The sequence below is a fragment of the Lithobates pipiens genome, unplaced genomic scaffold (genome assembly GCF_037356315.1).
Source record: "Lithobates pipiens isolate NorthernLeopardFrog02 unplaced genomic scaffold, aLitPip1_a1.2 Scaffold_16, whole genome shotgun sequence".
Classification (NCBI taxonomy): Eukaryota; Metazoa; Chordata; class Amphibia; order Anura; family Ranidae; genus Lithobates; species Lithobates pipiens.
In genome coordinates, this window is record NW_027507748.1 from 77,118,105 (window position 1) to 77,144,302 (window position 26,198).

General features: G+C 41.8%; 1 protein-coding gene across 5 annotated transcripts in view; it reads right to left on the reverse strand.

Moving 5' to 3' along the window:
• The window catches only part of NCAM2 (neural cell adhesion molecule 2), a 506,619-nt gene that overhangs the window by 172,465 nt on the left and 307,956 nt on the right, over window positions 1-26,198 (reverse strand). For all 5 annotated transcript variants that reach the window (XM_077480043.1, XM_077480044.1, XM_077480048.1 and 2 more), the window contains exon 7: window positions 19,974-20,134. In XM_077480043.1, coding sequence (XP_077336169.1) covers window positions 19,974-20,134 — 161 coding nt within the window. The remainder of the gene's footprint in view (window positions 1-19,973; window positions 20,135-26,198) is intronic.

The following is a 26,198-nucleotide window of genomic DNA, read 5'->3' on the forward strand; positions in this document are numbered from 1 at the left end:
TTTACACTTTTTTTGTGAAATAGTAGGGGTATAATGTACTGATCTGGGTGTCCCCTTGTTAAAGGGGGCTTCCACATTCTGATAAGCCCCCCGCCTGCATACCCACACAACCACCGGGCAAGGATTGTGGGAATGAGACTCCAAAGCACACTCCCCATGTTGAGGGCATGTGGCCTGGTACAGATCAGGAAAGGGGGCCCCTCTTTTCCTGTGGCCTGCCAGGTTGCGTGTTCGGATTTGGTATGGATTTTGGGGGGCCCCATGCCATTTTTTTTAATTTGGCACAGGGTTCGCCTTAATTTCCATTCCAGACCTGAAGGGCCTGATGTGATTTTGGGGGGACCCCCACACAATTTTTATTTTTGATTTTTGGTTTGGGGTTCCTCTTAATATTCATACTAGACCCAAAGGGCCTAGTAATGGACTGGGGGGAACCCATGACCTTTTTTTCAATGAGCTTTATCTATATTGCCGAGACCCGACAATTCATTACAGCTGCGATCAGTTTTTTATGACAATTTTTCCTTTAGAAATGTGCCGCTTTACATGCATACTATAGACACCCCCAGGCATGATATTTAAAGGAATATTTGCTGCAGAAAAAACAACAGTTTAAAAAAAAATTGCATTGATACCCAGGACCCAGTACCCAGGTCCCCAAACACTTTTTATGACAATAACTTGCATATAAGCCTTTAAAATGTGCACTTTTGATTTTTCATGTTTGTGTCCCATAAGCTTCCAGCGGCTTTCGAATTTGTCCTGAACACCGCTTATTGTCCGCAAAACAACCAAACTTATGCTCGGGCTGAACCATTCTCCCATCCCTGTTTTCCATTGCGGAGATTTCCCTTCACTTCCTGTCCCATAGCCAAACAGGAAGTGAGAGGAAATCTCTGCAAAGTAAGGGAATTCCTTTGGGGCCCCCAGGTCACCAGAATTACCGTCTCCATTGGAAGATTTTCACCCCTGTTACTTTTCTGGGGACAACCTAAAATTTTGGATTTTGTTTTACTTTCAGTTTCAATTATAATGCTAAGCATGGCTAATAGAGAGGTTGAATCTCCCCAATGGAGGCCCAACCCATCTCCACTCGATGCAAAACAAAAAATAAAGTTTTGCCTTTAGTTATACTTTAACACTATGTAAGCTCTGACAGAGTATTTTTTATAACTGTCGCTAGGGAAGTAACAGGTAGGGAATAAAGGTTGGTAAGGGGTGGGCTAACAAGAAACTCTGTTACTTTGTCCTATATGGTAACAGCAACAAAGAATCTGTAACTAAAAAAAGATTATTTAAAATATATATGAACCCTCCCCTTGTACTGTACAGAGAAAAAATAAATAAATAAATACAATTATTTCCCCGTTTTTTTTAACTACCCTATTGTTTTCAGCCAAGGAAGCTGCCATCTTTGCCTCTGTTTAAACTTCAACTGCTATGGTGCTGCACATGTGATTCGTTATGACACCAGCCATTGGATGGTTTGATAGTTTGGTTGAGAGCACAGCCAATGTGCAGTTAGCATTCCCGGCATGCCTTTTTTTTTAACTGTTTAAATCGATGGGTTTAATTCCACTTTAAGTGATCACATATCCTCTGTTCTCAGCTGCATAAGGAGCTCAGAGAGCTGGTGGAGGAGAAATAGCAGCAAACTGAATGGCTGATCAAAGGGGTCTGATCATTGGAGGAGAGTATGTTCCTCCATTGTAGGAGAGTTCTTAGCACAGCTAGAACCTAACAACGCTGTGCTCTCATGCCTAGTGTGGTCTGTTTTTAATGGGAAAATAGAGGGACAGCAGGTATTTCACACAAATGAAGCAATGAAAAAGAAAATAGGATACTTTTTTATACAAGTACATTGTAAAGCAGGCACATATCAGGAATATGAAATGATTTACATATTCTTTAACTAAAATCATGATATGTGCAATATAACAAAATGTATGCAGTATAGTGAAGATGCTGTCATATCTGCCCCATATATAAATCATTTTAAATAAAGATGAAACAATTCTGGAAAGTTTGCTTCTGTAGCTCTGTAAGGTGAATATCTGCTAAAGAGTTGTCAAGCAGCCACAAAACAGTTCACTGTAATGCATAGTGACAATGTCGCCCCAAACAGCAAGCCGGTACTCCAAGGGCAATTGACCTTCTTACTCTGGGAGTGACCTCCAGTCACCTGGAAGGATCCAATGAGTATCTCAGGTTTAAAGCTTATGGGTTAAGACTCTCTTCCCTCGAGACATTGCTGACATATATAGGAAGTAGTATATAGAAGATGGTATCTTGTGCTTTCCTGACTGCGGTCATCCAAGTAAGAATGATTTAAGTAAAGTTTCTTTCTTGTATCATTGTTTTTCTCAAACAACCACTGTTCATACAAAGTATCACTATCTGCTCATTGTTAAATTTGTTGCAATTTTGGACACAACTGTACACAACCATGTACACAAAATTGCAAATACATGTAAATTTTTAATGTGTTCCCCAATGGTCGTAGGCGTTAAAATACAATTAGTTTGCGTATTTTAGATGATAAATATAAAAGAATATCAGAATGGACTGGACAGAAGCTAAAATGTCCTAAAAGCATTGTGATTAGTTATAAAACCTGCAGAGCGCATGGTTGAATCTGTGACAGGTGTCTTAACCTTGATAACAAGCCAGACCTGACTGCATCTGCCAAAAAATCATTCTAAATGAAATCTGGATACTCCAAATCCTCTCTGATAAATCTGCTCATAAATTTATCAAATGGCAGGCATGCCTCCCAAGCGCTGAACCTAAGTTGCTCCTTTCTGGCAGCTGTTTTTTTAACATAGTAAAACAGTGCAAGCTAGGTATCTACCTACAGTACTAGGTTAAAAAGAAAGCACAAACATATTGCCTAATTAGGTAGAGGGAGGGTATCATGCATATTCAGTGAGCACACATTTTCATTAATTTTTATATTGTTTACCTTACTTTAAAGTGCATGTAAACCTAAAAACTACATTTATTTTATTGCTTTTCTTAGGCACAGCTAAACCACATACTGTTAAGTGAAAAAATAAGCATATTCCATAGGAATAAAACAGGTGTGTGTTATTCTGCGCTCCCTAACCTAATGTGTCTTGTGTCTGATGGCTTGCAACCAAATAATTGTGTTCCCACAACAAATGTAGCAATGTACTTACTTTTAGAATATGACAAATCTGAATTTTCATTTATTTTTATGTAATTTGTTCAAGTGTATCAATTGTATCTGTTGTTTGAATGAAGAGCTAATGTTTGAAAGAAGGAGAATAGATGTGGCGCTATACCTTATTAAACTCACTAAAAAATATAAAATATAAAATAATATAATATAAAATAAAATTGTACAAATTTTCCAGCTTGCTGGCTAATATTTTTTTTAAAACCAGCGAGAAACCTTGATGGACTGAATAGTAAAATCAATAGTAAAATCAATAAATAATAAAGTGCTGGGGGTTAATCCTTATTAAATAGTGAATGCAAAGTGAATATAAATTTTCCAGCATGCTAGTTAGTAAATGCAATAAAACTGTACGGTCCACTCAAATTAGGTAAAGGTGAATAGATAAATATTTAAATAAATAATTAGTAAAACTATCATGAATCAGTCAATACTCAATAGTGAAAACTACTAAAGTTGCTTGTGACTGTGATTGTAACACAACCAAATGAATGGACACAAGGGGAACAATCAAAACTATATAAACGTGAATACTGGTGGGATGGTGGGTGTAAACACACTGTGTCAAATCTCAAAACATGCCAAAAATACCACAATATAAAAATAGAAAAAATAGAAAATTAAATACAGATAAGAAATAAAAAATAAAAAATAAAAGATTAAAAAATTGAGTCCAGAAAGTAAAAAGTAGAAAGTAAAAAAATCTTGCGGTGACAAGTCAAATGTGAAAGTCCAATTGAATAAAGTTTAAAATTAATATTTAAACATGAAACGAATATTTGGTGGTGAAAAAGGTAAGTGAAGAAAGTGACTTCGATATTCGTTCGCAGTGAACGTTTGCAGTGAACGTTTATGGATTTTGCTCTCACCAGAGATATGACCCCGTCCGGGGTGGATCAGCCTCCACAGTATAAGTCACTGTGTCGCTTCTTGGGCTGTCTCTGCTATGCTGCTGGGGAGATCCCTCGTTCTTCCGTGGGGATGTTGTACCTCATTTACATGTGATAGAAAAGAGGACTGCCCATGGCAGTCCTCTTTTCTATCACATGTAAACGAGGTACAACATCCCCACGGAAGAACGAGGGATCTCCCCAGCAGCATAGCAGAGACAGCCCAAGAAGCGACACAGTGGCTTATACTGTGGAGGCTGATCCACCCCGGACGGGGTCATATCTCTGGTGAGAGCAAAATCCATAAACGTTCACTGCAAACGTTCACTGCGAACGAATATCGAAGTCACTTTCTTCACTTACCTTTTTCACCACCAAATATTCGTTTCATGTTTAAATATAAATTTTAAACTTTATTCAATTGGACTTTCACATTTGACTTGTCACCGCAAGATTTTTTTACTTTCTACTTTTTACTTTCTGGACTCAATTTTTTAATCTTTTATTTTTTATTTTTTATTTCTTATCTGTATTTAATTTTCTATTTTTTCTATTTTTATATTGTGGTATTTTTGGCATGTTTTGAGATTTGACACAGTGTGTTTACACCCACCATCCCACCAGTATTCACGTTTATATAGTTTTGATTGTTCCCCTTGTGTCCATTCATTTGGTTGTGTTACAATCACAGTCACAAGCAACTTTAGTAGTTTTCACTATTGAGTATTGACTGATTCATGATAGTTTTACTAATTATTTATTTAAATATTTATCTATTCACCTTTACCTAATTTGAGTGGACCGTACAGTTTTATTGCATTTACTAACTAGCATGCTGGAAAATTTATATTCACTTTGCATTCACTATTTAATAAGGATTAACCCCCAGCACTTTATTATTTATTGATTTTACTATTGATTTTACTATTCAGTCCATCAAAGTTTCTCGCTGGTTTTAAAAAAAATATTAGCCAGCAAGCTGGAAAATTTGTACAATTTTATTTTATATTATATTATTTTATATTTTATATTTTTTAGTGAGTTTAATAAGGTATAGCGCCACATCTATTCTCCTTCTTTCACCTATTTTACTGTTCCATCCATCTGGATGGAAACATAATAGAGGCTGCTCTTACCTATATTACACTACATACTCTCTGTATAACAGATTCCATAGCGCACCCTATCCCTCTGTTTTAAGAGCTAATGTTTGCCTGTTCAAATATATTCAACATTTAAGAATATTCCTATGGAATATAGAATAAAAAATGTTAGCTGCGCCTATCCGTGTGCAATCCAATTAATGTTTTTAAACCAAAACTCTACTTTCAAACCACAAAACTACTTTCATTATTCATTCTTATACTTTTGATCACATGACTTCCTTGGGGTATTTGTGAGGAAGTCATGTGATTGTGATAATATGTGTGGGAGGAGTTGGGTGACAGAGTACTGTGTTTGTGGAACATACAAGAGCATATGGTAGCCGCTGTCCCATTGGATGACCTTTTAAAGCACACTGTTTCAAGTTTTAATGTAAGTGGATATTATGCAATAAATGTGAAACCTTTGTATATTACACAATGGGAATGTATATTTTATACTGAGGGGGTGTGGAGGAAAGGAAGTTGTGTAATTGTATTAATTGAAATTCACAAGGGTGAAGGTGGAAAGGTGGAAAAAATGGGATATGAGAAGCACATTTAAAGGGAAAAATATTTGAAAGTAGAAAAGCACTACTAATTGAAAAATATTCATCTGGGATTGTCACATTTGTTTTATTTTACTTTATTGTACACGAGAAACTTTGTCACTGAATAATGAAAGTCGTTTTATGATTTGAAAGTAAGGTTTTGGTTTAAAACCATTAATTGGATTGCACATGGATAGGCACAGCCAACATTTTTTATTCTATTTCATAGGAATATTCTTAAATGTTGAATATATGTTGAATATATTTGAACAGGCAAACATTAGCTCTTCATTCAAACAGTGCCAACAGATAAAATTGATACACTTGAACAAATGACATATAAATAAATGAAAATTCAGATTTGTCATATTCTAAAAGTAAGTACATCTCTACATTTACTCAAGAGAAAGTGAGGGGATTGGCTATGGATGTTTAAATTATACAGGTGCATTTATAAAATTAGAATATCATCAAAAAGTTAATTTATTTCAGTAATTCAATTCAAAAAGTGAATCGCATCTATTTTATATAGATGCATTACACACATTCAGTATCTCAGAAAATTAGAATATTACATAATTATAATTTTCTGAGATACAGCATTTTGGGCTCTTACTAGCTGTAAGCCATAATCATCAAAATTAAAAGAAGAAAATGCTTGAAATATATCTCTCCATGTGTAACGCATCTACATAAAATATACAAGTTTCACTTTTTGAATTGAGTACTGAAATAAACTTTTTGATGATAGTCTAATTTTCTGAGATGCACCTGTATATTGAATACTAAATTCCCATCTAACAATCTCAGTTGGGCTTACTCTCCCATTGAATATATTGATAATTATATAATATTGGAGATATCCAACAATTCCTATATATTTCTACAAAGGTATCACATCTCTCGTTATTATATTATACAAAGCTTTAAACTAAATGTACATAATTTTAAAACACTTAAAATGATAGGTGACTACCATGACTAATATTTTATTTCATTATCACAGTGGATTCATTAAAATAATATTCACACTGAATGATTAGCTGCTTACAATATGTACAATAGCTCACAAAAGTGAGTACACTCCTCACATTTTTGTAAATATAGAATTATATATTTTCATGTGAAAATACTGAAGAAATTACACTTTGCTACAATGTAAAGTACTGCCTGTACCTTGAGCCATACCAGAGAGGCAGCAGGAGCTCAGGGAACTGAAAAAGTAGCCGAGGAACTGGGGCAGTAAAGAGAGATTTGGGTTCCTGGAGAACTGGGCTGACTTCTCAGTCGGTTACCGACTCTTTAGTAAGGATGGGCTGCACCTTAACGGGGATGGGGACAGCTCTATTGAGAAGTAAGATGGCCACAAAGCTGGAGGGGCTTTTAAACTAGGTGTTGGGGGAGGAATCAGAAAAAGAAATAGCCAATAGGGAGCCGGTAACAGAGGGGGATAGAGTCAGCAATAGTAATAGCAGTGAAAATATAACCATAACAGCTAATCATGGGGTAAGTGATTGGGAAATTCAAAGACAAAGCCCATAGCTAACAGAATAGTAGATCTCAAGCTGCTATTACACAAGGAGGACTTAGACTTTTTTTTGTCATAACTGAAACTTGGCTTGAGAGCTCACACGATTGGCTGGTAAATATACAGGGGGATTCCTTGTATCGAAAGGACAAGGAAGGTAGAAGAGGGGGAGGGGTGTGCTTATATGTCAAAAGTGATGTAAGGGTGGTAAAGAGGAGTGACATTATGTATGGGACTAGGGGGGAGGTGAAATAAATAAATAATAAATATGGGTAAAACTTTCAAAGAGGGGATATGAGTGGGAAATTAATAGTGGGGGTATGCTATAGACCACCCTACTTGGAGGAGGAGCTGGAATTACTATCTCAGTTAGAAATGGCAGGGAAACAAGGAAAGGTAATCATAATGGGGACTTCAATTATTCAATATCGACTGGACAGAGGGTACAGCTTACTCACTAAAGGCCTGTCATTTCATGTATGTTTTACAGGACAACTTCATGTCCCAAATGGTGGATTTACAAACTAGAAAGAATGCCCTGTTAAATCTATCAATTACGAAGGATACAAATCTGATCTCAGATGTTGAGATACATGACAGCTTTACTGAGGAGAAGAATATCATTAGTGGTAATCAGCATGGGTTTATGAGGGGGACATTCCTGCCAGACCAATCTGCTAACATTCTACGAGGAAGTGAGCAGCCATCTAGATATGGGGAGGGCTGTGGATGTTGTGTATTTGGACTTTGCAAAAGCATTTGATACAGTCCCCCATAAAAGCTTAATTTACAAGCTAAGGTCTGCAGTCTTAGAACACAAGGGTTTGTGCTTGGGTGAAAAATTGGTTACAGGGATGGGTCCAAAGGGTCATTAAGGATGGGATAAATAGTCCAGTCTTAGTTTTTGCAGATGACACAAAGTTAAGCAGAGTAATAAACTCTCATGAGGACATTTTGCAGAATGACCTGAACAAAATTAAGGAGTGGGCAGACAAATGGCAAATGAGGTTTAAGCTGAGAGATGTAAAATAATGCAATTGGGGTCGAAGAACATAAATGTCACGTACCAGATAAGACCAGAACTGTGTGGACTGCAACAGAGGAAACCCAAACGTGTATAAGTGAAATATGATTTATTAAAGAAAGTGAATAATATGAATACAACCACACAGTGCAATATACCAACCAACAAAGACCCCCAAACAACAACAGACAGATATGTACAATAAATGGAAAATGCAAGTACCGTAAACGATAGGCAGGCCAGGGTCATACACAGAGGATCAGCAAATAACAAGGGCAGTCCAGAATCAGAGTCACAAGCCAGGCCAAGGTCATACACGGGGAGATCAGCAAATGGGGTAAGGAACACAGGACAGGGAGAGGATGGATGGATCAGACTTCAGGACAGGAATAATGGTAACAGGTGGGACAGGGTTGGGACCAGGACAGGGAAACAGGATCAGAGCCACGGGTCACAGGTTCAGGGTACAGGAACAGGTTCAGGATCGCAAGCAGCAGGTCAGGGCACAAGGAACACGTCCATAAAACCACTGCATGCCCCCGAATCAATAACTGCGTGGGTTGAAATAGTCCTTACTGGGAGCTGCAAAAGAACAGGAACAGCCAGGTGAGAGGAGTTTTCAGACAGCACTGACGAAGGAACAGGTGGAACAAGAAGGCACTTACGTATCTTGGCTGGGCAGGAGCGAACAAAGTGCCCTGATTTTCCACAGTACATACAGAGGTTGTTGACCCGGCGTCGTTGGCGTTCCTCTGGGGTCAGTGATGGACGGAGTAGCCCTAACTGCATCGGTTCCGGGGGATCCAGCGTGGCTGTGGCAGGAACTGAAGGAGCTGGGTGGGCGGAGCTAGGCACCCGTGGCAACATCCAGACAGGGCGTGCAACTGTAGAAGAACGTTCTTGGCGGCGTTCCCTCAAGCGCCTATCAATTTGAACGGAAATGTCTATCAGGGCCTCCAGGGTTTCGGGAATGCCAACACGTGCCAACTCATCCTTCAAAGGCTCGGACAGGCCCATGCGGAACTGATATCGCAGGGCTGCGTTATTCCAGTCCGTGTCAGCGCTCCAACGACGGAACTCCGACACGTAGTCCTCCACAGGCCTGCGACCTTGCTGCAGAATGTGTAGGGCTGCTTCTGCGGTTGCAGCGAGTTGGGGGTCCTCATAGAGTCTGGACATTGCCATAAAAAAGGTGTCTAAGGTGTCTAAGGATGGGTCCTTGCGCTCCAGTAGGCGATGTGCCCAGGCTTGAGGTTCGTTCGTTAGGAGGGAGATAACGAACCCCACCTTGGTCGCCTCGAGGGAGAAGGTCCTCGGTTGCAGGGCGAAGTAGAGCTCACAAGAGTTACGGAAGGCTCTAAACTTGTTCCGGTCACCCGTGAACCGCTCTGGGGTTGGTACTCTGGGTTCAGGTGGCATCATCACCACTGAAGGTGGGGCGTGGCCCCCTGGAGCAACGGGCGGAGAAGCAGATAGCGCTTGGACTTGCTCTTCCAGTCTGCCGTAGCCTTCCCGTAGACTCTTTACTGCCTGGGTAAGACCGGCCAAATGGCGGCAAAGCTCGTCCATGGGGGAGGCTCCCTGCGCAGGCTCGGACATGGCTGCCCAGTACTGTCACGTACCTAGTAGGCGAGCCCGGAATGCAGGAAGCGGCCCCTCGTAGCCCCTGGCTGAAGAACCCCTGGAGGTGGTAACAGAAGCTCAAAAGTTCAGGGGGCACAAGTGCCTGGCAGGTAGATGCTGGTCCGGATGGGCAGCAGGACACCAACAGCGAGTAAATGGAGCTGAAGACAATAGGCTGGTGTAGGCAGGCACAAGTGGTAGACTGGCTGGCAGACGGACATCAGCGGATACAGCAGTCACAGGATATCCAACAGGTAGGTAGAAACAGCAGAGTCGGGTACAGGCCGGGTCAGCAGGTAGCGGTCAACGTGGTACAAGAGGGATGAGGCAGAGGCGTAGTCAGACAAGCAGGAGGTCGTAGGCAGGCAGCAACGGATCAGGGTCAAGGTCAAAGCCGGGTAACAGGAACCAAGGTAACAGATACGGGTATAGGATAGCAGGATCTCCAAGCACGCTGTAGACTGGGCAGCACGGATGGAAGGGAGCAAGTGCCTTAAGAAGACTGTAGGGCGCCAAACGGTCGCACGACGAGTCAGCGTGCGCGAGTGGACGTGCGCCCGTTCGTGCCCCCACGTGCACGCGTGCGTTCGTTCAAGCCGACGCGAGTGCGTCCGATCGCTCTAGCGCGCGTTAACGGAGCACGACGGGTCTTTGACAACAAGCTTCTGTGGGTAAGTCTCTCGTGCGCAAACGAGACGCCAGGACGATCGTGACAATAAATGTAAAAAATGTAAAATATTCACTAGGTGGCATACAGCTAGGGGAGTCAATATGCTGTGGACTGATAAATCAAATATAGTTTTCTGGCCACATTAACAGTAGATATATTTGGCACAAGTTAGACAGGATTTCAGAAAAAAACTGATATCAACAGTGAGGCATAGCAGTTTAAATGTTATGTTTTTAGGTTTCTTTGCTGTTTCAGGGCCTGGACAGGCTGCAGTCATAAAACTAGTTATGAATTATGCATCATATCAAAGTGCGCTTGCTGAGAATGTAATGCCATCTTTTCAAACTGAAGCTGAAGTTGAACCGGAAATGGATGTTTCAACATAATAATCTGAAGCACACTAGCAAATACACAATGAAATGGTAAAAAAAAAGGAGGGTTATGGACTGACCTAGTCAAAGCATTCGTTTGAAGCCCATGGACACATTGTGCTCAAATTTGAAACAGGTAGTTCATGCAAGAAATTCCACAAACATAAGTGAAGGACTTTTGTAAGAAGATATGGTCAAAATTTGATTGGGTCAATGTCAGAAACTGATGGGCAGTTATGCAAAAGAAGTAATTTCTGATGAATGGAGTGACACCATCGTATGGGTGTACTTACTTTTTTCACATTACTGTAGTCCCTATTTTTTATTGTGTGTGTAAAATTATACTAAATTCATGTCAGTATTTTCAAGTTCCAACTGTTTTATTCTGGCAATGCTAACCAATAGCACAAAATCCCATAGTAGGATTGTTAGCCCATTGCGCTTGCTTTCACAATGGGACTACATAATGGTGTGTCAATTACTGCCATGATTTATAGGACTTACACACCCCTCTTCCTATCCTAAATTGTTTTACTGACAATAGCTCCTGTCTAGAGTTATGCTGTCAGAGAGCAACAGAGCAGCATTCTTATTGGTCAGATCCTGCAGCTTAAATCATGTCCTTCCCCAGCCTAGGCATGCTTGGCCATTCCCAGTCCTATGACTAGTGATACAAAAAATATAATCAAGAATTTAAGGAACCTTTTTGGCTATAATACTGACAAATTGTCATCTGCTGATCATATCCATCACCTCGTCATCATATGACCCATGATACATGAAAAGGCAGGCAAGGCCTATCCTTAGGCAGGCCATACAGCATAAAGCTCACCTTTATAATTATTGAGATATAAGGATTATGTGGGGGGAAATTACTGCAGAGATGAGAAAGGGATTTTGTGAAGTCCTGATTTAAAGTGCACTTATCCTTTTTTTTATTTGAACATGTATATGATATTATGAGCAGATAACATTAGGAGTAAATATGGAAATTTAGCCTCCAAGGGGGTTTAATGCAGCAAGATATCAAGATTGACGTATAGGAATTATATGAAAATCTTTAATAGAAAGAATTTACAAAAATGTGTTGCTTTTAAAATATGGGCTCTGGTTTAGGGACACAGTACATATTCCATGATACAGCAATGCAACCAAATAAATATACAGCATTACATTATATAATTCTACTGTATGAAACTAACGTGTTTAGACCTATTCAGTCGTGGTCTTCTTCTGGGGGATGGTTTGCTCTAAAAGAATACATTTAACATACATTTTCAGAAGACATTTTACATCATGCTCAAAAATTCATGGACACAATGATATTCTATTTACCACTGAAAATGGAATATAGGACCTCATAACCAGAAATGTTTAAATTAGTTGAATGATCCAGTGGACTCCATAATTGTCCTTGCCTCTCCAAGAAAGTGATACAGCCCAAAAGGGATTGCAAGAAACCACACTTTTTAACACCCTCACAGGAAAAGGAAGGATGGCACCTGCATCAGATTCTCAAATAATAACAATGTATCAAATAAAATCATTAAATTCTTGGTACTCTAAATGTCTAGCGTATTTATTATTAAGATATACATTTGCTGTTATCAATATTATCTATATGTGTACTCATTGCAATGATATTTATGTCCTACAATAATATAATAATAGGTATTGAAATGGAAGTCCCTTGAATAATGACATTAGCAAAATTAGCGCTGCGTGAACTGTGTATAGGGGACTAGAAAGTCAAGAAAATTATGATCCATGCTGAAGAAAATTCATAGTTTAAATTTAATTGATAGTGACACACACTATGTGCTAGCAGGAATATAGAAACAACAACAGTTTTAAGTAAATGATGTTGGCTAAATATTGGTAGGAATATAACCACCTCTGTGCAAAACAATCAAACCATAAGGGTGAGGAGAAAAGGAGAAAGTAACATAATTTACCTTAAATAACTAATGTTAATCATCAATATCGGTGAAGTGTAAGCCCTTGTACACGTGGTCGGACATTCCGACAACAAAATCTGTCGGATTTTGTCCGAAACTGGTGCTGCATACACACGGTCAGACAAAGTTGTCGGAAAATCCGATTGTTCGGAACGTGGTGACATTATTTAGTTACGACGGGACTACGTTCAAGCTAGTAGCCAATAGCTTTGGTCTAGGAATTTGATCTGAGCATGCGTGGCACTTTGTCCGATCGGAATTCTCTACAAACGGATCATGTTGTTGGTATATTTTATATCCAGCTCTCAAACTTTGTTGGTCGGACATTCCAACGGAAAAAGTCAGATGAAGCCCACACATGGTCGGATTATCCGACAACACGGTCCGATCGGACATTTTCCGTCAGAATGTCCGACCATGTTTACAAGGGCTAATATCTGACTGCAAATATGCATAAAAGGTAAGGGCTCTATAAACAAGGGAGAGAGCCAAACAATAGTACTAAATATAGTTTTAAATTGAGTATCCTATAATGCTTACAGCTTAAAGTGGGGTTCCACCCTAAAGTGGAACTCCTGCTCATCGGAACCCTCCCCCCTTCTGGTGTCACAGTTGGCACCTTTCAGCGAGGATGGGGGTGCAGATACCTGTCTAAGACAGGTATTTGCACCCACTTCCAGGCATAGACTCCCACGGGAATCTATGCTGTTTCCTGTCCCGCCGCGCTTTCTGCTGGGACACACACGGGTCCCAGAGACAACATGCGCATGCACAGTAGGGAACCGGGAAGTGAAGCCGCAACGCTTCACTTCCTGATTTCCTCACCGAGAATGGCGGCGGCAGCAGCCAAGAGCCGAGCGATCGATCAGTCTCGCTGGACCCTGGGACAGGTGAGTGTCCATTTATTAAAAGTCAGCAGCTGTAATATAGCTGCTGGCTTTTAATATTTTTTTGTAGGTGGAATCCCTCTTTGAACCAACCCGTGATAATTAAGGCAAAGAGCCAGCTGGTCCTGCATAAGAGATGCTATACTTACATTGAGCCATGCATTTATAATGAACGTCCAGCCAGGTCATGCAAGGGATCATGCATTGATCCCTATGCAGCCCGGTGTTGATATCATGCCTCTTATAATTATAGAGGATTGGGTAATTGGGTACAGGCACCACATTCCTCCTCTCAAGATAGAGGCGTCCTGGCCACAATGTGGGCAGCCACTGTGTGGTTCCTTAGGCATCCTAGAAGGTGATAGCCATTGTCGTCACCTCCGCCAAAAGACGCGTGACGTCATGTGTGCATGCACGTCCGGAGATGACCAAAGGACGCCGGTAGTGCTCAACCTTGTAGCCGAAAAAAGTACGGTCGCCATAGGAGCATGCGAGGGGGAATGCTGACGCAGTCCCCCTACCTTGCCGGGAAGCCAAGAGGGGCTAAAGACCATCCAAGAGAGGCCAATGGACAGACCACAACTCTACTGCAATCTACAACAAAACAAATCATAGACAGTAATAACTTGAAACATGCATTGTTATTAAACATTATAAACTTTCAATACAGTTTGTTTATTTTGTATTTTTTTCTAAAGAGCTGTGTGATTCAATATTTTCACCCATCCGCACGACTAATTATAAAAATAGATTTTTTAACCATTTATATTATATTACAAGCTGCAATAAAGGAAACTTGTTAGGCTTTTCCTGATGCAAAACCTTTTCTTTTTAACTACTTGCAGCCTACGTTATAGCTGAAAGACAGCTGCAGCAGGAGCCTTAATTGCCAGGAGGGCTTCCATGACGTCCTCCCGAGCAAGAGCTGTCTGTTTGACCCTGCAGGTTGCACGTGGAGCGCTCTGTGATCACCGAGTCTATGAGACTTGGCTGATCACAGATCTGGCCCCTTACCACATGATTAGCTGTCAGCCAATGGCGGCTGATCATGTGATGTAAACAGAAACAGCTCGGTAATTGGCATTTTTTTCCTCATGCTGTCAGCGTGAGGTGAAAAAAAGCCGATCACTGGCTTCTGTCAGAGGAATATCAGTCCCTTAAACAGAAAGCTGTGGCTGCATTTTCTGTGCCCACCAGTGTCCGCTGCTAGTGCCCACTATGTCACCTGCCAGTGCCACCTATCAGTACCCATCAGTGCCACCTACAAGTGCCCACAGTGCCACCTATCAATGCCCACCAGTGCTGCCCAACAGTGTCTCCTAATCAGTGCCACAGATCAATGCTGCCTATCAGTGTCACCTACCAGTGCCCAACAGTGCCACCTATCCTGTGATCAGTGCCCATCAGTGCCACCCATCAGTGCCCTATCAGTGCCCTTAAGTGACACCCATCAGTGACCATCAGTGCCAACCATCAGTGCCACATCTCAGTGCCAACTTTCAGTGCCACCTCATCAGTGCCTATCAGTGCCCATCAGTGCTGCCTATCAGTGCCCATCAGTGCTGCCTATCAGTGCCCATAAGTGCAGCCTATCAGTGCCCATCAGTGAAGCCTCATCAGCACACATCAGTGAAGGAGAAAAATTGCCTGTTTTCAAAATTTTATAACAAACTATGAAACTGTTTTGTTTTTTTGTTTTTCAAAATTTTCAGTCCTTTTTTGTTTTATTTAGCAAAAAAATAAAAAACCCAGCAGCAATTAAATACCATCAAAAGAAATCAATATGAAAAAATGTGAAAAAAATGATAAAAATGTTATTTGGGTAAACTGTAGCATGACCGTGCAATTGTCATTCAAAGAGTGACAGTGCTGAAAGCTGAAAATTGGTTTTGGGCAGGAAGGGGGTTTTAGTGCCCAGTAAGCAAGTGGTTAAAGGGAGCATATGAGATGGACTCATTCAGGCCTGGGTAAGTCATAGCCTGCAGCCTGAAGATCCATCTCTGCTTGCAATAGTTTGCAACACACAGATGTTAAAACAGTTGAAAAACACCACACAGCTCATATTTAACCACCCAATGATATATATATTATGGGCAAAACACATTTATGAGAGCTATAGTTATAGTTATTCTATAATTCTACGGTATGGAACTCTGATGTGTTTTGACCTATTCAGTCGTGGTCTTCTTCTGGGGGATAGTTTGCTCTAAAAGAATACATTTAACATCAGTTTTCAGAAGACATTTTACATCGTCCACTAAATTTCATGGACACAATGATGTTATATTTACCGCTGAAAAATGGAATAAAGTACCTCATAACCAGAATTTTTTGTAAATTCTTTCCAATAAAGATTTTCATATAATTCCTATGCCTTGATCTTGATATCTTTTTGCATTAAAACATCTTGGGGGAATCTTTCCATAGTATTTGTTTTGGGTGTGCAGCCCGAACATAAAACTCTCCTATATGTGTTTTCCCCATAATATAGGGAAATGTAATAGACATTGCATGAAGAGTTACGTGTTTTTTTCTATTGTAAGAGAAAGACCTTAATACTAGCAAGTGTGCCCTTACAACTGAGAAAGTAAACCCTTTTCTCACTTCAGAAACACTATTATAAGCTAAAAACAGATTTAATGAAAAGTGCTTAAGTGAAGTACTTTTGCAAGTAGTAGTAATGTATGATTTCAGAAATGCCAACAGAACACCAGATTCCTATATTTCTCCAACTTAAACATCTCCAGGATTTACATTCCTTATTGATCAAAGTATGCAGATGATTGTGGTTGGTCCTGAGTTTTTTAAGATAGATGCAGTGATGTAAAAACAGAGGAAATAGAGGTAATTGCAACTCGGCCCTTGGGGGCTCATAGGGCCAGCCTAGACATTTTTTAAACCCCATCCTCAACACATTGAGCGTTTGGCTAAATCCCTTTTTTGCACAGGAGAGTAGATCTACTGTGCACGGTAAAAGGGGGAGTGAATGTGTTGTGAGGGTTAAGTAAGAATAAAGGGTTATAAGCTTTGAGGATTTCAGGTATAGGTAGTAATGCAAAATGTTAGCTGCAGGTGGTCAAAAGAGTTGGAGACGTTAACTCCGGAATGGTGGACATAAGAGTAAAGATCTTGAACTAGAGCCCTGGTATTTCGACGATGCTCTGTTGCTCATAGAAAGACCCACCCTAAATGTACAGCTACCCTATGAACGATGACACAAAGAAAATCTTGCAGCCTGCTAAGGTTCTTAAACAAAGTTTACCTGCTCATTCACAACTTTCATTATTTTACATTTTGTCTTTTTTTGGTATTAATTTAACAGCAATCACACATTAGTCATCACATTACTTACTGCCTAAAACATAACACTTCACATACTTGCAAATTATTTATTTTTCAACTTTCAAAGGTGATAATTCTTTCACAGTTACAGTATTTTGATTATCAAGGAGTTCTAAAAAGATAAATGTACTTTCACCCCATGTTTTTTTATTTTGAAATGTTCCTGCAGCCTGCTAAAATAACTGTTTCATTGGGAACCTGATTTGCTGATAACCACAAGTCTTAGACACCAATTCTGTAGCATTCCAGCTGAGTGTTCACCTTCATTTCACTTTCTGTAGCAACCTCTCATGGCTACAATTGTACTGGAATATACAGTATGAACAGACCATATCCCATCTACAATGCCCTCTAGTGGTGTCCATTAGCATTTTTTTTTAGAGATTGTTAAATAACCCACTGAATTTTTATATATCTTGAAGATTTAATTGCTGAGATTTCTACACCTGCTGAATTCCCCATTTAATTTTTAAGCTGCAGCCATAAGATGGGGTCTTATTTTATCTGCTAGAAATTTTATTTCTATTATGTTTATCTCAGCAAAGGACACATGAACAGAAAGCAAATGTTATGCCCCATACACACGGTCGGAAATTCTGATGGAAAAAGTCAGATCGGATTATGTTGTCATAAAATCCGTGTTCGGACTTTTTCTGTCGGAATTTCCGACGGAAAAAGTTTGAGAGCTGGATCTAAAATTTTCCAAAAATCCAATTGGATTTACAAAATCTGATTGGACTTTTTCCAATTGTGTCTAGAGAATTCCGACGCACAAAGTACCATGCATGCTCAGAAAAAATTTGGAGACGAAAGCTATTGGCTACTGGCCTCTATGTAGTCCTGTTATACGTTTTGTACATCACCTCATTCTGAACGATCGGATTTTCCAACAACTTTGTGCGACCGTGTGTATGCGAGACAAGTTTAGGCCTAAAACCGTCTAAAAAAATAAGACGGATTTTGTGGTAGGAATGTCCGACCATGTGTATGGGGCATAACAATGTTTTATTGGTAAAGTAAAATACCCTTTTAAAGCATATAGTATATTAAATTCCCACTGATGAAGTCCTGTAGGACGTAACATGTACGGCAAGAGGAGCCATGGCTTGTGACGTCACCTGTTGCTATCCAGATGAGCCAACACAGCGATCAGATTTGTGTATTATTATTTTTTTGGTTTTATAAAGTTTTATTGAGTAAGTAAAATACCAAGATGCATATAAACTGTTAGAATAAGAACATGGCATAGACACATTTAACAAAAGTGATGTAATATAGTATTTACCAAGACAGGAAATAAATCCGTATTTAAGCAGTTAGCAAATTTAAACCATGTGTTTAAGCATGAAGAACTAATCTCGAGGAGAGCAACTAAGATAAATCTGATCCAAAAATCTGTGTTTGCCATGAATTCAAATAATACTTTCTGATGCTATAACAAAAATAATTTTTTGAAGCTTTCACTTGGATGGACAACCACTGGTCACTAGACACAATACTGTGTATTATTTTATGCTGGAAACAAGAGGAATTCTTATAGTTGTTTTACTTATTAAAGAATGGGCTTTTAAAATTAATGGAGAGCACTTAGATTCTTTTAATCTTTTTATTCTGACTGGTGTGGATGTGACTATCGGGACAACCGGGATCACTTACATCTGCAATGCCCATCTCCTGAAGTTTGAACAAGTGATTGTTGACCTTCCTGTTGGCTCAGGGGTAAATTGAATGAGGTGAGCGAGCAATCTGCATGCTGGTGGTGGGCTCATTCACCTTGGGTGCTGCTGCATCTGATATTTCTTGCGTGTAATCTACTGCTGTTTATGGAATTTTTTTTATCATTTTTATTGGGGTTTTGAACTGTTTTAAATGAATGTTTATGCCAATAATGATTTACATATATTTGCGCTGCACTGTTTGCTTTTCAGTATATTAAGTCAAAATGTTGTTAGTATTAAATAGAGTATGGAAAGTTAAAATTCCCAACAGGTTTTTTTTTTTTTTGTGTCCTGCTGAAGAGATTTGCCTTCACTTCTTGCCTTAGGGGCACAGAAGGAAAGATAGTGACAAAGAGGAAACAGAATTCCCATCACAGAGAGTAGGTGTCTCTATGGGAAATTCTTTCTTCATCTCTTACCTTGATGTTTTTGTCTTTAAGACAATGGTCACCAGGACAAATATAACACCCCTTTCACACCAGGGTGTTTTGCAGGCGCTATAGCGTTAGAAATAGCACCTGCAATCCGCCCTAAAGAAGCTGCACCCGAGGGCTTTCACACTACAGCGGTGCGCTGGCAAGACATCAGAAAAAAGTCCTGCCAGCAGCTTCTTTGGAGCGGTGAAGGAGCGGTGTGTTTACTGCTCCTCCACCGCTGCTCCCCATTGAAATCAATGGGGCAGCGCTGTATTACCGCCGCCAAACGCCGCAATATTGCAGCATATTGCTGGCGGTTTTAACCCTTTCGTGGCTGCTAGTGGGGGGTAAAAGTGCCACAAATCCGGCGGTAAAATGCCACTAAAAATAGCAGCGCTTTACCGCCGACGCAATGGGTGGTGTGGTGTGAAAGGGGTCTTAAGGTTAATTTTACCAGCAGGTAAAGCAAAAAAGAAAAAGAAAGGGCAGCAATAGAAGCTCAAAGGTGGTCTAACCTTCCCCCAATGCTATTCAAAATGAAAATAAAAAATGGCCTTTACATACACTTTAATAAGTGTTTTAGCATGTTATTTTTTTATCTGCAACAGCTAATGTTGTAAGGGATGCCAGCAGTACATAATATAACAGACTTACCAAACACCTGTAGAAAGGACTGTTTTTCCGTGACTCCAGCTTTGTTTGTTGCTCTGCAGGTATAGGATCCTGCATCACTGTTAATAATGTTCTTAATGGTTAATTCTGTGTTATCATCTCTTAATAAATACTTTTCATTTTCTTCAATCATTCTCCCATTTCTAGAAAAAATGACAGTATTTAATTTATTTTAACATGTAGATTGCTGCTTGAGTCTACAGCTAGGTAAAATAATGTTTGTGATACATGAATGTTGGTGCTAATACAAAATCAATAAATGCTGTAAATATTAAGCAAATAATAGTGATTTCATAAATGTGCTTTAGATCTCCAGTATTGTGCAAATATAATTAATATGGAAATGTGAACAAATACAAAAGTGCAGCACTAAAACAAAATCAGTAAATAAATGAATAAATAAATAATGATTGCGATTGCATAAATAAATGAATATTACAAAAAGTGCAAAGAAGTCATCTTTTCACAATTGTGCAAACCAAATTTTGGACTAGTGAAGAGCAATAGTTGGACCCAAGACTAGTCTGTCTGCAATCTGGCAAAGAATTGGCTATATTTGTCAAGTTTGCTCATGCAAGTGATAGTGCTACTGCCACAAAATGACTGTTGCCCGGCCACCTAGTGTTTGTGAAGTTCTGTGTGACATCACACAGGATGCCCAGTTGGTTTGTTGACATTCATCAGCTGGATGGGGATCCATCATTTGAACTGAAAGTAGAAGTGGGTGAACATTGGCAAGCTAGGCAGGAAGGGATGAAGTTAGGGTTCATGGAAATGCAGGGTTTGCAACTAGCCCTGTAATTCATTTAGGGAAAAGGACATCTAGGAGCCTGCTAATTTTACAAGGGGCCTCATTATTGGTCTGTTGTGGATGTTAAAGGAAGGAAAGAGAGCAGTGAGGGGTACCTCACCAGGGTTCACATACTGATGGGGAGAGCCAGGGGTACTTAGCAGAATTTGGGAGCCCTATTTAAAATAAAGGTGCCTTTAGATACTGCCCCCATATGAATGAGTAAGGGGTACATAGTGCAGATGATTGAAAATAAAGGTATAAATTCATTATCATCAAATTGTCCAGCAATGTAGGTGTATGTCAATCTTGATGAACAATGATCTAGATCGCCCACTGAAAAAACAAGTCTACACATCCACTAATGATGGTCACTGTGAATAGCAGCGCCCAGCCCCTTTGCCCTTTATCTGAATGTAAAGAAATGGGGAAGGGTGTCTCAAGTGATGTAATGCTCATATTTTGCCAAGGACATCACAGGGCATCGTTACTGATGTCATTGAACAAATATGGGTATGCCTATATTTGCTCAATTAATGGTGAGCAGTCACCTGGAGCAGAGGGGTATTTTTTTTTTGTTTTGTTATTTTTTTGTTTTCTTTCTTTTTTAGCAAGTTGGCAGTCATTGTTCATCATGATTGACATGGATCTAAATCACCAGACAATGCTGACAATGGATTTACAGCAGTGTGAGACAATTTTTTTTCTATAATAAATTACTTTTGTGCATGTGTGTATACCTCTTATTCATGCAGCGTATTTGTACAATTATGTCAATTAGAATCCAAAGCCAGTTAAAATAAAAAGCTGGCTGTGATCTGTCATTTAGCAATTGCACTGCTACAGCCACAAACAACATCACTTTTAAAGTAGTACATTGAACTGCATCCACAACTTCTCATGCAAGTTTAAGGAATCATAAACATGTTTTTAAAGGGATAATGCATTTTCAATGTTTCCCTATATGCTACATTAAAAGATTAATTCCTCACAGTATTTTCTTTCATTTTTCTGCATTGGTACATGTCCCACATAGTAGTGCCCAGATGGCTGTACCCTTTTTAAATAAACGTTTTTAAATTGGCTTGGAAAAAGGCCTGAAAATGTAACAAGATTAATCTCTTATAGACCTCAATGAAGTTTAGCACTATGCTTGGTGTTACTGGACTTTTTTCTGGATTCACTGAACCTCCTACAAACTAAAGTTTTCTGAGTTAATTCACTTCTAGCCTGGACTGTGTTACTTAGCTTTGTTACCGTAAAAAAAGTGTTTGTTTAACCACGTCAATACCAGGCACTTTCGCCCCTTCCTGCCCAGGACAATTTTCAGCTTTCAGCGCTGTCACACTTTGAATGACAATTGTGTGGTCATGTAACACTGTACACAAACAACATTTTTATAATTTTATTCCCACAAATAGAGCTTTATTGTGGTGGTATTTGATCACCTCTGGGGTTTTTATTTTTTTTATTTTTTGATAAACACGTTAAAAAAGACCAACATTTTTGAAAAAAAACGTTTTTCTTAATTGTTGTCATAAAATTTTGTTTTCCCCTTCACTGGCAGGCACTAATGGGGCGACACTGATGGGCACTGATGAGGTGGCAGTGATGGGCACTGATGAGTCGACACAGATAAGGTAGCACTGACGGGCACTGATATGTATAATTGATGGGCACTGATATGTAGCACTGATGGGCACCAATAGGTGGCACTGATATGCAGCACTGATGGCCACTGATGGGCGGCACTGATGGGCACTGGCAGGCAGCACTGATGAGCACTGACAGGCAACTGTAATAGGCACTGCCAGGTGGGTGTGATGGGCCCTGACAGGCGGCACTGATTAGTACTGATGAGGAGGCACTGATGTGTCACTGACAGTTGTTACTGATGGGCACTGATTGACACTGTGGTGGGCACTGGTTGGCATTTTGTTGGGCTCTGATTGGCATTGTGGTGGGCACTGATTGGCACAGTGGTGGGAACATGAAGGCTTTTTTATTGGGAGAATGTGGGGTGCTGATGATGCTTATGATGAAAAAGCACGCATGCTTCGAACACGAGCGATATACGCCCCCTGTTCTCAAGCATCTGACATCTCCCACTGACATACCTGCTGATGTGCTCTTTGTGGGAAATCCAAACCTTGGAGCTAAGGATGCCACCGGAAGCAACCGGGGTCTGACTCCTCACCGCAGCCCAGCTGGAAACCGGAGGACAACCGAAGACGGCAAAGAGAACTTCCCTATGCCTGATTTTATCTACTCAAATGTGAGTTTAAACTTTTAAAACTGATTAAAGCCTTGTTTTAACTGAACTACTCTTAGCCCTTGTACACACGGTCGGACATTCCGATGGAAAGTGTCCGATCGGACCATGTTGTCAGATAATCCGACCGTGTGTGGGCTCCATCTGACTTTTTCTGCTGGAATGTCCGATCAACAAAGTTTGAGAGCTGGATATAAAATTTTCCGACAACATGATCTGATCGGACTTTGTCTGATCGTTTGTAGAGAATTCCGATCGGACAAAGTGCCATGCATGCTCAGATAAAATTACGAGACCAAAGCTATTGGCTACTAGCCGCAACGTAATCCCGTCATAACGAACGAATGTCTTCATGTTCAAACAATCAGATTTTCCGACAACTTTGTCCGACCGCGTATATGCAACACCAGTTTCGGACAAAATCCGATGGATTTTGTTGTTCGGAATGTTGTTCCGAATGTTGTTGTTCGGAATGTCCGACCGTGTGTACAAGGGCTAAGAGCGGCGCTGCTCTATCTCTCTCTCTCCCATGCTAAAGAGTCTCTTCTGCTCTCAGGAGCTGGCTGCTGGTTGCAACACACACCAGAACCTATTAATATAGGTCTGGACTGATGAAACTGTTTTGAACTGCCACATGAAAGTTATTTTCCTTTTTTACTCCTACTACTGCCCTTTAACACTTCACTAGTAGCCCCTACCAGAGCTCCATTCCCCTTCCTTTACTTCTTATCATGATCGGATATGCGGACATCATATGACGCCCAGTCAAGATAACAGAACCACTTCCCAGGTGTTATTCTGCATACGGCGGGCGTGAAGTGTTTAACATCATTAGGTATTCTGATATATGGGAATATATTTAACCGCTTGACCTCTGGGAGGTTTTATCTCCTCTACAACCACAGCATTTGTTGCTATTCAGCAAAGTATTAGGCCGCGTACACACGCGCGGACTGTTTGCCCAACCTTGTTCGTCAAACAGTTTCGGCAAACAGTCCGCTCAAAATTTGCATGAGCGGACTTGCCCACACACGAGCGGACTGTTTCAGCGAACTGTTTGCCAAACAGTTCGCTCAACTTTTGAAATGAACGGACTCGCCCACGTAAGGAGGAGGCAAATCCGCCCATTTCGAGCGCGTGTACAGGTAGGCGGGGCCCGCGAAGGAGACGTCGCGGGCTCCGCCGCCTGAAATGGGCTTAAAGGGGAACCCCAACGCCGAAAAAAATCGGTGTGGGGGTTCCCCCAAAGTCCACACCAGACCCTTGTCTGAGCACGCTACCCGGCCGGCCAGGAAAGGGGGGCGAGCGAGCGCGCCCCCCTCCTGAGCCGTACCAGGCCGCGTGCCCTCAACATGGGGGTGCCTTGGGGAAGGGGGGGCCGCGCGGCCCCCCCACCCCAAAGCACCTTGTCCCCATGTTGATGAGGACAAGGGCCTCTTCCCGACAACCCTGGCCGTTGGTTGTCGGGGTCTGCGGGCGGGGGGCTTATCGGAATCCGGGAGCCCCCTTTAAGAAGGGGGCCCCCGGATACCGGCCCCCCACCCTATGTGAATGAGTATGGGGTACAATGTACCCCTACCCATTCACCTGTGAAATAAAGTACAAAAAAAAACACAACACAGGGAAAAAATATTTTATTGCACAGCTCCGGGGGTCTTCCGTCTTCGGGGGTCTTCTCGCCGGACTCCTCCGCTATCTGTGTGTAGCTCTTTTACTAGCGGAGGAGTCCGGCTTTCTTCCTCCCCGCCGCCGGCCTCTTCTCCCGACTTCGGGGGTCTTGTCCCCCTCTTCGGTTCTTCTGCCGGGCCACCGCGCCTTCTTGTAGCTCTTTTACAGGCGGTGGCCCGGTCTTCTGTCGCCGCTGTCGTCGCCGCCGCCGCCACCTTCCGTTCTTGTTCTTCTTCTTGTTCTTCTTCTTCTTCTCCTGGAGATGTTGACTCGACGAGCTCTCCGGCCGGAATGCCAGGGACACGCTCCGCTGCCACTTATATAGTGACAATGGGGCGGTGTCACATGGTATATGTCACATGGGTTGGTCACATGGTGACCCCGCCCCCTTACGATGTCATAGTCCCCATGTGACATCAACCCATGTGACCAACCCATGTGACATATACCATGTGACACCGCCCCATTGTCACTATATAAGTGACCGCACAGCGCGGCTCTGGCATTCCGGCCGGAGAGCTCGTCGAGTCAACATCTCCAGGAGAAGAAGAAGAAGAACAAGAAGAAGAACAAGAACGGAAGGCGGCGGCGGCGGCGACGACAGCGGCGACAGAAGACCGGGCCACCGCCTGTAAAAGAGCTACAAGAAGGCGCGGTGGCCCGGCAGAAGAACCGAAGGCGGCGACAGAAGAACGGAAGGCAGCGGCGACAGAAGACCGGGCCACCGCCTGCAAAAGAGCTATTAGAAGGCGCGGTGGCCCGGCAGAAGAACCGAAGAGGGGGACAAGACCCCCGAAGTCGGGAGAAGAGGCCGGCGGCGGGGAGGAAGAAAGCCGGACTCCTCCGCTAGTAAAAGAGCTACACACAGATAGCGGAGGAGTCCGGCGAGAAGACCCCCGAAGACGGAAGACCCCCGGAGCTGTGCAATAAAATATTTTTTCCCTGTGTTGTTTTTTTTTGTACTTTATTTCACAGGTGAATGGGTAGGGGTACATTGTACCCCATACTCATTCACATAGGGTGGGGGGCCGGTATCCGGGGGCCCCCTTCTTAAAGGGGGCTCCCGGATTCCGATAAGCCCCCCGCCCGCAGACCCCGACAACCAACGGCCAGGGTTGTCGGGAAGAGGCCCTTGTCCTCATCAACATGGGGACAAGGTGCTTTGGGGTGGGGGGGCCGCGCGGCCCCCCCCTTCCCAAGGCACCCCCCCATGTTGAGGGCACGCGGCCTGGTACGGCTCAGGAGGGGGGGGCGCGCTCGCTCGCCCCCCTTTCCTGGCCGGCCGGGTAGCGTGCTCGGACAAGGGTCTGGTGTGGACTTTGGGGGAACCCCCACGCCGATTTTTTTCGGCGTTGGGGTTCCCCTTTAAGCCCATTCCAGGCGGCGGAGCCCGCGACGTCTCCTTCGCGGGCCCCGCCTACCTGTACACGCGCTCGAAATGGGCGGACTTTCCGAGCGGGAACAGTTTGCTCATTTC